General features: G+C 40.1%; 1 protein-coding gene across 1 annotated transcript in view; it reads left to right on the top strand.

Moving 5' to 3' along the window:
- The window catches only part of LOC124551054 (WD repeat domain-containing protein 83), a 52,920-nt gene that overhangs the window by 26,424 nt on the left and 10,076 nt on the right, over window positions 1–16,420 (top strand). The window contains exon 4 of the mRNA XM_047125929.1: window positions 6,548–6,737. Coding sequence (XP_046981885.1) covers window positions 6,548–6,737 — 190 coding nt within the window. The remainder of the gene's footprint in view (window positions 1–6,547; window positions 6,738–16,420) is intronic.

Here is a 16,420-nt window from a genome sequence, read left to right as displayed (position 1 = left end):
GATCAATTTGGATTCCGTAGAAATGTTGGAACACGTGAGGCAATGCTCACCCTACGACTTATCTTAGAAGAAAGATTAAGGAAAGGAAAACCTACATTTTTATCATTTGTAGACTTAGAGAAAGCTTTTGACAATGTTGACTGGAATACTCTCTTTCAAATTCTGAAGATGGCAGGGGTAAAATACAGGGAGCGAAAGGCTATTTACAATTTGTACAGAAACCTGATGGCAGTTATAAGAGTCGAGGGACATGAAAGGGAAGCAGTGGTTGGGAAGGGAGTGAGACAGGGTTGTAGCCTCTCCCTGATGCTATTCAATCTGTGTATTGAGCAAGCAGTAAAGGAAACAAAAGAAAAGTTCGGAGTAGGTATCAAAATCCATGGAGAAGAAATAAAAACTTTGAGGTTTGCCGATGACATTGTAATTCTGTCAGAGACAGCAAAGGACTTGGAAGAGCAGTTGAACGGAATGGACAGTGTCTTGAAAGGAGGGTATAAGAAGAACATCAACAAAAGCAAAACGAGGATAATGGAATGTAGTCAAATTAAATCGGGTGATGCTGAGGGAATTAGATTACGAAATGAGACACTTAAAGTAGTAAAGGAGTTTTGCTATTTGGGGAGCAAAATAACTGATGATGGTCGAAGTAGAGAGGATATAAAATGTATACTGGCAATGGCAAGGAAAGCGTTTCTGAAGAAGAGAAATTTGTTAACATCGAGTATTGATTTAAATGTCAGGAAATTGTTTCTGAAAGTATTTGTATGGACTGTAGCCATGTATGGAAGTGAAACATGGACGATAAATAGTTCGGACAGGAGGAGAATAGAAGCTTTCGAAATGTGGTGCTACAGAAGAATGCTGAAGATTAGATGGGTAGATCACATAACCAATGAGGAGGTATTGAATAGAATTAGGGAGAAGAGGAGTTTGCGGCAAAACTTGACTAGAAGAAGGGATCGGTTGGTAGGACATGTTCTGAGGCATCAAGGGATCATCAATTTGGTACTGGAGGGCAGTGTGGAGGGTAAAAATCGTAGACGGAGACCAAGAGATGAATACACTAAGCAGATTCAGAAGGATGCAAACAGAGATCTTGTGAGTCTCAGCTTGCTCTGTTCATGTGTGAGATCTGGAGCATTCTAGATAAAGCCGTCCAAGTTGATACTGTGTTCTTTGACTTCCGGAAGGCATTCCACACTGTTGTTTAGTAAACAAAACACAAACTTACTTTGTAGCATACCAGATTTGTGCTTAGTTTTTGGACTAGTTCCTTCTCGATAGAGCTAAAGATGTTCATGATGGAACAAAATCAACATATGTTCAGATAATTTCAGGAGTACCCCAAGATAGTATTTTAGGGCCGTTACGGTTGACAAATTACGTTGTTCATTTAATGGATAATATTAGTGACCACATAAGACTATTTATGGATGATTTTGTTGTCTATTGGAAAATTGCAATGCCAGAAGACTGAAATGAATTGCAAGAAGACCTGCAGAGGATCAATGATTTAGGAGCTGGCAGGTGACTGGGAATGTAAATCAATATTCTGCATTGTGCATATATAGGTGAAGAAATCTGCTGTTCTATTTGCAATAAATAATCGAAAATAGTAACTGCTAGAATACTGTTTTCAATAGCAATGCACATTCCTGACAGACACCGATAGTGGTCAAACGGGACCCGGCAGATCCAATGACGTATGCCTGCTGAGCCGAGCCTCCAACTATGAGTACTGGCTTGATATAGGAGGGCCAGTGGCAGCTACACAGCCCAGCCTCAGTCGCAGTCTTCAACAGTCTCTGGTCGTAGTCAATCTTCGACAGTTCACTCGTGCATTAGTAGCAGGAGCCTCGCACTGCACGGAGCTATTTAGTTCGCTTCTTGTAATAACTGCACGTTATCGCTGTTTGTTCTTTTGTAAAGTTTCTTCACAATGCTTGGAGAAAGCTGTTGTTGCTGTTGTGGTCTTCAGTCCTGAGACTGGTTTGATGCAGCTCTCCATACTACTCTATCCTGTGCAAGCTTCTTCATCTCCCAGTACCTACTGCAGCCTACATCCTTCTGAATCTGCTTAGTGTATTTATCTCTTGGTCTCCCTCTACGATTTTTACCCTCCACGCTTCCCTCCAGTACTAAATTGGTGATCCCTTGATGCCTCAGAGTATGCCCTACCAACCGATCCCTTCTTCTAGTCAAGTTGTGCCACAAACTCCTCTTCTCCCCAATTCTATTCAATTCCTCCTCATTAGTTATGTGATCTACCCATCTAATCTTCAACATTCTTCTGTAGCACCACATTTCGAAAGCTTCTATTCTCTTCTTGTCTAAACTATTTATTGTCCATGTTTCACTTTCATGCATGGCTACACTCCATACAAATACTTTCAAAAATGACTTCCTGACACTCGAATCAATACTTGATGTTAACAAATTTCTCTTCTTCAGAAACGCTTTCCTTGCCATTGCCAGTCTACATTTTATATCCTCTCTACTTCGACCATCATCAGTTACTTTGCTCCCCACATAGCAAAGCTCCTTTACTACTTTAAGCGTCTCATTTCCTAATCTAATTCCCTCAGCATCACTCGACTTAATTCGACTACATTCCATTATCCTCATTTTGCTTTTGTTGATGTTCATCTTGTACCCTCCTTTCAAGACACTGTCCATTCCGTTCAACTGCTTTTCCAAGTCCTTTGCTGTCTCTGACAGCATTACAATGTCATTGGCGAACCTCAAAGTTTTTATTTCTTCTCCATGGATTTTAATACCTACTCTGAACTTTTCTTTTATTTCCTTTACTGCTTGCTCAATATACAGATAGAATAGCATCGGGGATAGGCTACAACCCTGTCTCACTCCCTTCCCAACCACTGCTTTCCTTTTACGTCCCTCGACTCTCATAACTGCCATCTGCTTTCAGTATAAATTGTAAATAGCCTTTCGCTCCCTGTATTTTACCCCTGCCATCTTCAGAATTTGAAAGAGAGTATTCCAGTCAACATTGCCAAAAGCTTTCTCTAAGTCTACAAATGCTAGAAATGTAGGTTTTCCTTTCCTTAATCTTTCTTCTAAGATAAGTCGTAGGGTCAGTATTGCCTCACATGTTCCAACATTTCTACGGAATCCAAACTGATCTTCCCCGAGGTTGGCTTCTACCAGTTTTTCCATTCGTCTGTAAAGAATTCGTGTTAGTATTTTGCAGCTGTGACTTATTAAACTGATAGTTCGTCAATTTTCACACCCCATCTGTCAACACCTGCTTTCTTTGGGATTGGAATTATTATATTCTTCTTGAAGTCTGAGGGAATTTCGCCTGTCTCATACATCTTGCTCACCAGATGGTAGAGTTTTGTCAGGACTGGCTCTCCCAAGGCTGTCAGTAGTTCTAATGGAATGTTGTCTACTCCCGGGGCCTTGTTTCAACTAATGTCTTTCAGTGCTCTGTCAAACTCTTCACGAAGTATCATATCTCCCATTTCATCTTCATCTACATCCTCTTCCATTTCCATAATATTGTCCTCAAGAACATCGCCCCTGTATAGACCCTCTATATACTCCTTCCACCTTTCTGCTTTCCCTTCTTTGCTTAGAACTGGGTTTCCATCTGAGCTCTTGATATTCATACAAGTGGCTCTCTTTTCTCCAAAGGTCTCTTTAATTTTCCTGTAGGCAGTATGTATCTTACCCCTCGTGAGATAAGCCTCTACATCCTTACATTTGTCCTCTAGCCATCCCTGCTTAGCCATTTTGCACTTCCTGTTGATCTCATTTTTGAGACGTTTGTATTCCTTTTTGCCTCCTTCACTTACTGCATTTTTGTATTTTCTCCTTTTATCAATTAAATTCAGTATCTCTTCTGTTACCCAAGGATTTCTACTAGCCCTCGTCTTTTTACCTACTTGATCCTCTTCTGCTTTCACTACTTCATCCCTCAGAGCTACCCATTCTTCTTCTACTGTATTTCTTTCCCCCATTCCTGTCAATTGTTCCCTTATGCTCTCCCTGAAACTCTGTACAACCTCTGGTTCTTTCAGTTTATCCAGGTCCCATCTCCTGAAATTCCCACCTTTTTGCAGTTTCTTCAGTTTTAATCTGCAGTTCATAACCAATAGATTGTGATCAGAGTCCACATCTGCCCCTGGAAATGTCTTACAATTTAAAATCTGATTCCTAAATCTCTGTCTTACCATTATGTTATCTAATGGAGAAAGCTATAAGTTAAGTTCACTGAGCGTTTCTGCTTCTGTACAGCTTCTGTATGATGACAACTGCTGCACCACATTGTAGCCTACCTCTCCTTACTGTTGTGCATGAAGTCATACACAACAGTGCAGAACTGTGGTTCACCACTGAACAGAATGCTGTGCCTTTTGTTTGCAGTCGAAGTCCCGGTCACGGTACCAGCTGCAGTCACTTGTGTTGTAGTGTTTACGGCACCATATACTGATAGCAAACTTTTTGTTGACCCCTCTGTGATCAGTGGAAGTCAGCTGAGTGTGTAAGTCAGCTGAGTGTGTTGCTCCATAATGTTTATGCTCATTGCCAACCTTAGCCATGTAACAGTGTTGTGTGCTGTAACAATACGTAGTAGTTGTGGATATAGTGTTGATCCGTGTGCATTGTCATGGATTGTGATTGTTAATATTGTTTACAGAAATGAGCAAAGAGGCTGTACCTGGGGCTTATAGCGACTCGCCGTAAACTTTCACATCCCTTCTGCACTAATTCTTTACCTGTTTGTTTCTCTTATATGCTGTAAACTGGCTGTTCTGGGGTAAGGAGGCGGGGCCTGTCTTGGCAGCCAATGTGCTACAAGCTTATAGCAAGCTTCTGCCCCCTTCATTCTCCGAGCAGGGGCCAAGCAAAAGTGTGCGATTAGTACACAGGATGGTAATTCCCTAATCTGGCTAATGGAGTGGGATCACACAGAATGTTACAGGTAGCCGTTTATTTGTTCTGGAGTGGCAGGTGTAAATGGCAGGGGATTATGATGTGCTACATGCAGAATATGGCAGTCCCCTCTTGGGTGGTTGGATATGGCCAAGTACAACCTTGATGATGAGTTTACCTGCCCTCATGTTCCCAAACAATCTGACATCAGGCCGGTGCCACATCCGAGCCCCTACAAATCTAGATATTGCATGACTGTTCATCTGACCCAGTGTAGACCCACAATGAGGCCCCTTTCAAACATTGTCAGGTGCCGATTACGCTGTCTCATACGAGTTCGTGCCCTTCGCAGTGACCACTCAACATCTGACACTGTTCGCACCCCGTATGTGCTCCACCTGCCTGGTATTAACAGTAAACACAGACAACAGTTATGCACTCTCGTGACTGTTCTATGTCCCACAGAGGATTGCATCTCTAATCACTTACATAGTCACCAATGGTGTGCACATGTATGAAGTTCTATAGACACCTGTGCCTTCTGGTTGTTTCACTTTTTATTTCAGGCACTGTATACTCAAACTGTGCAGCACTGTTTACCAAAAATGTTTGGAAGTAACATCTAGAGCACAGACAATTTTGTTTATCTCTGTTCTGTAGCACAGCCTCCTGTGACCAGATATGGTGAAGGGGTCGTTACACACTAGCCCATATGCAAAAGGCGTAGGCTCAAATCCTAGACCACTCTGATGTGAGATTCCCACAGTAAACTCTGAGATGATTCCCCCCCCCCCCCCAAATCCTCCTGAAATGAACTATCAGGTCATCTCTAATAACACTAACGTTGAAAATGTTAAAACTTTCACTGTTGACCCTGTCAAATGTCTTTTAAATACAAAATCACATATATTGATGGGCTCAGTGGTCTTCATTGTGTTGTGAGGGACGTGTAGCTTCTAAAACAGCTGGAGGATCGTGGAAATGCAGTTTCTAAATCAGCTGGTGAGTTATGTTTGTTGTATGGAATCAAGTTGCTGGAGGGCAGCAGCTGTTTGTTTGTTGACAGTGATGTCGAGAATGATAATATCAATGTTTCATACAAGACTTTGTGCGTGAAGAACTGTGCCACACTTCAAATGAGTGTTTCTCATTTGAGTTTGTAAAAATGTTTGTTGAAACAGTTGTTTACATTATTTCTGCCAAGAGTGTGTTTCAGAGGGTATAACACCAAAAAATTATACTGTGTGAAAATAGTATGTAATAATTTATAATTATGGTTTTAGGATGCTGTTTTTCAATTACTGGAAGTAGTAGATTATTAGGAGTAGCAAACTTTTACACATTTTGGAAAACATAACATTAATTAAAAATATTAAGAGAAGAAAACTAAACATCAAAGAAACTGGAAATATGAAATCTAGGAGAAATAGTTTCAGTCTTTTATAAAGAGGTAGTAAGTAACACAGGTAAATGTTGACTATTGACCTTAATAAAACATATTGAAAATCCACAAAAATGACCGGCACTCTAAGAAATAGAAATGTTTGCATAGCCAGAGTCATCCCTTTTTATCTTTCTGTGTCTCTCAAGACACTTCACTTAGCATTAACACAATGGTCTGATTGAGACTTGGCAATTTCCTTCACAGGACTGCACTGTGCGTTGCTGGGACATCCGTTGCCGGCAGACACGCGATGCGGAGATGGTCTTGGCAGAATCCTCAGATGCTGTGACATCACTGTTCGTCACTGACCACGAGATAGTGACAGGATCACTGGACGGAAGGGTACGGCGGTACGATGTACGAGCCGGCGAACTTGTCACAGACTGTGTTGCCCGTGAGTTGAAGGAAGAAGTGTTTAATTGGCTCTTAATATGTTGTTATGTTGTTATCAGTGCTGTATAACTCCACATTAGAAAATATGATTTCTTATGCGCTGATCTGCATCTACACGTTTCAAATGAGTGCTAAGTGCATGATGGGATGCTTCTCATTTTCTTTTTCTTCTTTAATATGAGTTAAATGCTTTGTGCCTGTCAAGAAATACTGCATCTACATGAATGTATTCATCCATGGATTTCAGGATGTAAGAAAACCATAGTTTCACATGACCAGTGTTTTTGGAATCCATGTTGATTGACGTGGAAGTCATTCTGTTCGAGATACCTCATTACATTTCAGTCCAGGCTATAAGATTCAGGAACAGATGTATGTATTGGATAGTTGTTTTAGTGTCGCTTCTGCTATCCGTGTTGTAGACAAATGTGACTTGTGCTTTTTTCCAATAGCTGGACACAGTTTCTTGTTTGTGGGATCTTGTATGATATATTATGTTTTAAACAGGGGCTAATTCAGCTTCAAATTCTGTATAGAATCTTACAATTATGCCATCAGAACCTGCAGATTTATTCAGTTTTACAGTGTCTTTTACTGCCCCTAACACTGTATCACTCATCTTTGCAATGGTTCAAAAATTAAACTCCGGGATCTCTTTTTAAAGGAACATTTGAGCAGAGTTAAGCATTTCTGCTTTTTTTTTTACATCTTTACACCCTTCTTTTGCTTCTATTATACGCTAGTCACTCTTTCTATAGAAATTTCTTTCTTGGGTTCATCCCATCATAAACTGTTCTACTAGGTACACATCTGTGAAGTGCACAGGCAACTTTTCTTTTAAACTTGAGCCACATTCCTTTTACAGGCTTCTCTCCAGAGTTAAATGTTTTCATTTCCTCATTCATGTATGACTCTATTGCCGCTTTGCCTAGTTTACTGAGTATGCAAATCTTTCTACTTGTTTAAGTTACCCTTTGTTCTTTGTGATTCATTGTTGCTACATCCGTCTCATGGTCAGCAATACCTGTTTCAGTGTGAATATCCCCCAAGACAACAGGTCTGTTGTTCCCATTACATCTAATATAGGGTACAGCAAAACATACTCCCTAATTTAAAGTTAAAATAAAAAACAGATGGATCAAAACAAAGAAATTGTATTAACATGAATGATCTCCATACAGTGGAAATTTTTCATTTTTTTGAACAATATATCATTCACCTGGTGTCATCAGCTATCAGTGCATTGTTGAACGCAACTTCGGAAAGACTGCATCACTGTAATAAGCATTTCTTGCCAGATAAGACCAGTTTCTTCTTCTATCACAGTTTTTCGGGCTGGCAAAAGTCCTCGGCTTTTGTGTGAAGACCTCAGCCTAAAGATGCCGCCATACATAAAAATTGCAGAGCTTAAGATCCAGTGATAGTGCTGGCCAGGGGATGTCATCATGTGAAGAGATTAAGTGTCTGGTAAACATCTGTCTCAGCACTTGGAGAGAAATCTGAACTGTGTGAGCAGTGGCTCTGTACTGCTGAAGCCATACCTTGTCAATCTGCAGTTCCCTGAATCTTGCTGGGAAAAAAAAGAAAAGTGTTGATCATGTGTGTATTATTGAGAGTTGACTGTCCCAGTAGCACCATCCTCTTCAAAAGACTAAGGACCAGTTATCCCAACTCTTCCAAGTTCGCACCATACAGTAACGCGGTTGTTATGTAGTGGTTTTTCTTGAAGTTCACAATGGTTCTGTCCATTCCAATAACAGAAATATTGATGATCAATGAATCCCAATAAATAGAAATATGCTGAATCACCACAAAGGACCACGGCATCTTCAGGTACATTTTCTCGGATGTTTTCGCATAACCTCACATAATTGTCATAATCATGCTCAGGCAATTGTTGAAAAACAACCATTTTGTTTGGATGAAACCGCAACTCCTGTTGCAAAATTTGATGCACACTTCAGCTGGATAACTGACGAGCTATAGTGTATTTTCGAGCATATCTCTCAGGAAACTGCTGAAATAAACGCCATACTGCATTAATATTTTCTAGAGTTTGAATGCTGCATAGCCTTCCTCCCATTTTGGGGTTCCATACCACAACCAGTAAAAAAGGATCACTTACAGGATAACTTGTTTGTCCATCTTTCTGTCTGCCTGATTGTTCAGAACCTCTTTTCTGAGGAACAAATAGAGGTGTTAAGTTAAAATTTATATCACATGTTAAGGTCTACGGTCTCTTTGCAATGTAAAACAAGTGAAGCTTATAAGTCAAAGCAGTCAAAAGACACTCATTTATGTACCATATCTTGATATTCACAAACTTGCTCATCACAATCTACAGGGTACTTCCTGTTGACCTAGAATCACGATATCTGCCAAGAAGTAAGGTTTCATATTACAACCAAATGAAAAAATCTGAAAACTGTTAATTTGTAAGTAAATCATATAAAGAAAAAATTTTTTGTTACTTGCTATCACACACTATGTCTGTTGTCCATTTGTTGAGACTCCTTTTTCTCAGGAATAGGTAGACATATCAAGTTGAAATTTATGTCACATACTGAGGTCTTTGGTTTTTTGATGGTGTAAAAATGTTATGCATCTAAATCAGTGCAATCAAAAAATATGGCTATTTATGTCACATGTTTCGATTCTTGCAAACTCACTCATTAAAACCTATAGGGTACTTCCCCTTCACAAAGAATCACAAGAGTTGGTGGGAAAATAACCGTTTACCAAAAATGATCCCAATGTGTTGCACATTCTTCATGTGTCCAAGGCATGGTTGGGAATTTGTTTCAGATTACAATTTGTACTAATTGACATCAGTTCTATGTATTCATTGTTCTGTTTAGTCCTTGTTGTTGTAGTTTTTATACTGCTGTATCAACCTATTGCTGTGGCAATGCATGTAAATAAAACTTCCCACTCCATAGATATCAGGTGTTAGTAATACAGTTTCTCTATTGTGATCCATCGGTCTTTTTTATTTGAACTTTGAATGAGGGAGGATGCTTTGTTGTACCCTTTTTGTTTCCATCGTAAGTGGGCTTCTGGACTATCTGTTCTATAATCCGATCAAAATTACTTTAGGACTTACATTGGAGCAGGAGCACATGGAGGTGTGAAACAGAGTTGTCGTGTCCCGTACATAACACATGCATAATATTACATTTTATTCAGCTCGCACATACTCGCAAACTGTTCAGTTTAAAAATATAATATTGGCTTTGGTGTGTTCTGGAAATGCAGTCTGTGTTTTCGTCTTAGTTTTATTTTTGGAAACAAATTATTAAGATGGTATACGGACAGTCTGCAAAAATACATTTCTTGACATTGTTATTGATTTCTCTCTCTCTCTCTCTCTCTCTCTCTCTCTCTCTCTCTCTCTTTTAGAAACCTTTCTGTTGTTGACGTTAGGTGAACACATGAGAAGAAACTCTTCGAGTACATGTGCTCCAAACTGGAGCTGTGTCTGTGTTTTCTAACTCAAGATAATGTCAGTTAAATGTGACACACAGTGGTCCACTCAAGTACTAAGTTGTCACTCACGTGGTTTCATTACAAGAAATGGATTGCTAGATTTATCGTTAATCTGTTATTCAGTTTTTTGATCTGCCTACTTATTTCTAACGTAAGGAAAATAAGATTTATGCATGTTTATTGCGACAAGAAAACTATCTTAAATAGGCCAACCAGTATTGAGAGAAAGATTAAAAGCAAACAAGAAACACAAAAAAAAAACAGTGTCTCAGTATTGCAGCAATTATATTACAATCAGTGATATTTACTTTCTTGTTAAAATATCAAAACTGGCCAAGTGAGCGACTTCAAACTTTTCCGCTCACAACTTTCTACGAACTTGCTTCTGACATTTTTTAGTACTGTACAACAAATAAAATTGTGACTTCCGGAACTGTAAATGAAAAGATACACTGTCACATGGTGGAACAGATGCTCTCACAGGACCTTAAGAAGCCTGAGACTGAAGCGTAATGCAGGTGTAAAGTATTGTGGTGATTGGGGTGAAGGCATAGCAAATACCAGTGTTTTCTGTGATTACAGGTCTTGTTGGATTGGCAGAATCCATGCCGCACCTTCTGCGTGGACCTCACCCTACTACTTCCTCCGTAGCTGTCAATCCTAAAGTAATTTTGAACAGACTGTAGGTAGTTTTTAGAGAAAGTATTTAGTATTATTTCACAGTCTGTACTGCCGTGCCTACCACTCATAAAACTAGTCGTCCCAATCAATTGTTGGGTGACCTTCAATGTTTTTCTCTAAAGTTTACGGTTACACCTAGGAGTGAGTCTGGTGGTCAGTAGAAGGAGCCAGTTAGAAACTTGTGATGTTCTTTGATACTTAGTCTTTCCCAAACAATCTAGCATGCAACTTCAATTTTTATCTCGGTAGATTTGAGTTTATCCTATCCTTTCTATTTATGGTTTTACCCCAAAATTCTCACTGCTGTCAGTTTCAGGTTTTAGCCAGAACACTGTAAGCTCCACTGCTTTCTAGCACTGCTTCAAATGCTGGGACTTCGTTGCGAATGCTTTGGCAGCTGATCATTGGGATTTTAATAGTGTTTCCTGGGGGAGGGGGGTGGGTCATTTCTTTAATAATGAGTGCACTTCCACCACTTAAATCGATTTGTGAATAAATAGAACTGATTTATCTGGGACAGTAAATCATTGCACTGTTGAAGAGAAGGAAAAGCATCCACACTGAGTGACAGTTTGGTGTGTCTTTCAGATGGGTGGCATCATCAGCCTTTACTTTTTGGAGATGTGGCAGGACAAGCTGTGGCAGTTACTGGAAACAAATAGTGTTTGATGATAACTGTTTGTGGACTCATTCCAGTGGGACAGATGTTCAAGAACTGTGGTTTCAGTAAGTTGGTGCCACTTGTCATCTGTGCAAAATTTTATCTGAGATTATCTTAAATGATTGGTGTGTGTCAGTAAACCCCAAACATCCCCAAGTTAAAAGAGAAAATTTGACATGATGTTGGCAAAATGCAAGTGGAGTCTTGGCAGACACTCAAAGTGAATTTCGTGGACAGATCTCTTGTATGCCACTGCGAAGGAGGAAGTCATATGACAAATATCATTTTCTGTACCTGCAGTGGGAATGTGTAATGAACATGTTTATGTATTTTGTTAACATCTTTCGAAAAAATAAATAAGTAAAGTTCAGAATTTGGTCTATCAAAATTGTTACACCTTTTGAAGGACCCTGTAGTAGCTTGATCTTAATCACAGTGATTAATCGAGAGGCTGAGGATAATTATGCATTCTAGTAAAATATGAAGCTGATGCCTGGGTCATGGTTGCGACTAGAAGCTGTAAAGCAGATGACCATTTTAGTTAGAACAGACAGCACAAGGATAGGATTTCTTACAAAGCACCTCAGGATTGTAACTCTGCAGTCCCTGCACTTATACCCCTCGTGGAATTTTATATGAATAATATGGAGTCAACTCACAGTGAGCTGTCTCATTCAGTCAGTGAATGCAAGATGGGAAAACAATTTGTACTACTTTATCCATTGTACAGAAGGGTGCATACTATTTTGTAAGTATCATTTTCAATAGGCTTCCAGCAGAACTGAAAAATTTAAGTGATTAACATGAGATTTTAATATCTGAGTTGAAACACTGTCTCGTGGCACACTCTGAGTGAGATGGTTCAGTGGATTTCCTTCCCTGCTCAGAGCTTCTGATCTGTTTCTAATGACAGTGTCTTTGACAGGAAGTTAAACCCTAATCTTCCTTGCGGCTCAGTCTTTTATTTTGCAGGAGTTTCTCACAGTAGTATAGAATCTTGCAGTGTAGTAAGTAGTAGTATATATGTCCTTTTTCACTTCCGTGTTTGGTAAAAGTTTATTTGGTTATACAGTGTTCAACAAAAAAAGTAAAGTGCCCCAAAGGGAAGGAGCAAACAAAATGGAATTTCACAGCTTGATAAGCTGTGTGATGTTATTTCAGTTATAACAATATCGACTCAAATTTACAAAGGATGTGGGAGTATGAGCCCATTTATCATGGTGACGCAAGAGAAACTTTTGAATTGGAGTGGCACTGGACCTGTACTGCACTAAAGTAGCTGTTAAGTGTGCTTATAATATGTCCTGGAACACTGTTTCATGTGCATCGATCAAAGGAATACATTGTCGTTGATTCGCAAAAGATTGCCCCATATTTACCACACGGCACCTTCTGCGATACTACTTAGGTTTGTTTAAGCAGCTACCAGACTGCTACTTTCAAGCACTAAAAACAGGCTTTAGTGCATATGCGCTGCTGTGATAACATAAAAATTCTTGTTTGGTCATTGCACTGCTTAAACGCTTCTCGTCCCATTTCTGGTTAGAATGCTGCGCATAGTGGTGGGTAAACATCTGATTTTCTTACCTTACTATTAACAATGTAGTGTAAACGTGAAATAGCCGAACGCAGGACCTGTCATAGCTTCGAAATGACTGATAACGCGCCACGAACAAAACACGAGTCGCATGAAATTTCCCTCCCCCCACCCTCCTCCTTCTAACAAAGACAGCTATGCGCATGTGCAAATGTGGCACCTTGGCAGCACCAGAAAGATTTTTTTTTTTTAAGTAGATTCTGGCTGCTTGCTCTCACTGCTTATACACCAAACAGCCACACTCCAACTAGCCAGTAGCGGACAGACGCGCTGCTTATACGCGATTTCAGCTCTGCGCATGCTCATCTAGCTGTCTGCCAGTTGCTTAAACAAACTTCTAGAAAATACTCATATATTACGACCAGACTGGCATGTCTGTCTGGCTGCAAAGCTGTTACAACAGAAATATAAAGAATTTGTCTGCAATTATTTGCAAATCTCGCTCAGTAAAGTAGACTGATGTTCTTATACAAGGGGGCTTTTCCTTCCTCTTCGAGGAAAGCCTTATTGTTATCTCTCAAGAAAAATTTGCTCTGTCTCCCATAAAGCGTCTTGGCTCTGCATTTTCTTCATAATATATTTCAATTGTGTCTTTAAGGGGAATGGTCTTTGGTTCTTTTAGATGAGTTTTCATTCCATTTCTCTTCCAGACTAATTTGACATAACTTCTTTTCTTCCCATAATGAAATTTCATAGTTTTCCAAGAGCAGATTTATTTGTTTTTCTTCCTATGAAGAAGTTATTTTATTCATTTACATAAAGAAGTTATTTCAAAGTTCTGTGTGAGGAAGCTCATCTTCTACCACAATGAGTAAGGACAATTTCTCCTCTTGGGCGTCTGTGTGTGTGTGTGTGTGTGTGTGTGTGTGTGTGTGTGTGTGTGTGTGTGTTGTCCCCATCATCATTTCATCATCATCAATGTGCAAGTCACCGAAGTGGCTTCAAGTAAAAAATCTCTACCAGGAAAATCCCCGCCGGTACTTCCATAAGCACTTTTCATTTGTGTTGCACCCCCCTCTACTCTGGATGTGTGCACTGATTCAGTTGGGATGGCTGTTACAAATCCATTGCGTCCTCTCTTTAGGCAAGCTGCCCTACAGCTATTGTAACTGATCCTCAATATCCTGGATACTGGCAGTGGGACGGAGTTAATGTCCGAGCTGTTCCCAAATGTTCTATCGACAACAGATGTGGCAGGCTTACTGGCCACGTGATTACCTCAGGATTACACAGACAGTTTGCAAAAAAAATATGTGCCATGTGTGGATGAGCATTGTCCTGTTGAAAAATGACACCACAATACTGTCTCGCGAGGATGCAGCATGCCAGTGACGTACTGCTGTAGTGCCAGAGTTCCATCAATTGCTACCACCCATGACCGAACATCGTACCTGGAAGTCCTCGTGCCGTAATGCCGGGAGTAGCACAGCTGCACCTCTCTAAAAAATTAGAAAAAATGGGACTTTGCCCGGATCATTGCCATAATCCACAGTGACAGTCATCCGGCATGGCACAGAATGGCGATTCGTTGCTGAACACAGTACAACACCATTTGTCAGCAGTACATGCTAGAACTGTTGATATTTTTAAAAATATTGGGAATCCGATATATTGATATTTTAAAAAAATGTCATTATCGGCTCTTGATATATTGAAAAAAAGTATTGATTTATCGGCAGAAAAAATATTGACATACCTGCCTATAAAGATATCGGCCACATATTGGAAGTATAGTGCCAGTTTTAGAGCTGTATATTTAAATATTGATTTATATATTATATTATATAAATATTGATTTATTATTAGTTGTTCTGTAAATAAACAAGCAAACAGCCCACCTATCCCCATTAGAGCAAGAATTGAATGGAATATGATGCACAGTCACACTTGGCGATGACCACTTTGCTAACAATGGTAACTGCATGTAAGTGGCACAATAAAAGGTGTCTGACTGATCCATCGTTCGGTTTTGTCTCATACCAGATTTGTGTGGAACACTTCAAGTTGACTTCCCTGTTTTTCCATTTCTGCAAACACCAGCGACGTAGCAGTTGTAGTGTCAAAATTGCACAGTGGAGCTAAATGTTGCAGTTTCTGTCGGTAGCACTGATGACAACAGCATTTCCCCTCGGGCGTCTCCACCCACCGCAACGACCAACATTGTCATTTAGATTTTTGTTCATCATTTTCAACAACTACTGTTGAAGAATATCGACCTGAAGAAACAGCATGTATATTAAAAAAAGATGCTGTGACTTACCAAACAAAAAAGCACTGGTAGATAGAGACAATAAAAAACACACAAACATACACACAAAATTCAAGCTTTCGCAACCCATGGTTGCTTCATCAGTAAAGAGGGAAGGAGAGGGAAAGACGAAAGGATGTGGGCTTTAAGGGAAAGGGTAAGGAGTCATTCCAATCCCGGGAGCGGAAAGTCTTACCTTAGGGGACAGGTATACACTCGCGCACACACACACATATCCATCCACACATATACAGACACAAGCAGACATATGTCTGCTTGTGGCTGTATATGTGTGGATGGATATGTGTGTGTCCCTGTTTTCCCCCTAAGGTAAGTCTTTCCGCTCCCGGGATTGGAATGACTCCTTACCCTCTCCCTTAAAACCCACATCCTTTCGTCTTTCCCTCTCATTCCCTCTTTACTGATGAAGCAACCGTGGGTTGCGAAAGCTTGAATTTTGTGTGTGTGTTTCTGTTTGTTTGTGTGTCTATCAACATACCAACGCTTTCATTTGGTAAGTTACATCATATTTGTTTATATATAAAACCAGGAATTTCCCAGTCCAGCTTCTGCTAGTCTCCGATCAGTGATGCCGGATGACACAGAGTGTTGCAGGGAGTCCCCTACTAGTTCTTGGCTGACAGGAGCAAATGTGACGTGGTTACGATGTGCTTCGAGCACAATACAGCATTCCTCCTTTGTGGTAGTCAGATGTGTTTGACAGGAACTTTGACTCCGAGTCTCCCCGCCCTCACATTCCAGTGCAGCCTGGCATTGAGCCATTGTCATATCCGAATGCCCACAAATCTGGATATTGCACAGACAAATGGGAGGCCCAGAAACTGTCAGGTGCTGGTAATACTGTCTCACTCGAGATCACTCGGCATCATATGCTTTTAATACCTTACCAACCCTGGTAACAACACTAAATACAAACAGCATTAATGCACTGTGATGGCTGTTCTGCCTGTCACAGAGAATCACCTGCATACCCACCAATTTGGTGTATGT

The sequence above is a fragment of the Schistocerca americana genome, chromosome 9 (assembly GCF_021461395.2).
Source record: "Schistocerca americana isolate TAMUIC-IGC-003095 chromosome 9, iqSchAmer2.1, whole genome shotgun sequence".
In the NCBI taxonomy this organism is placed as follows: domain Eukaryota; kingdom Metazoa; phylum Arthropoda; class Insecta; order Orthoptera; family Acrididae; genus Schistocerca; species Schistocerca americana.
This window is presented reverse-complemented; position numbering and strand designations above follow the sequence as displayed.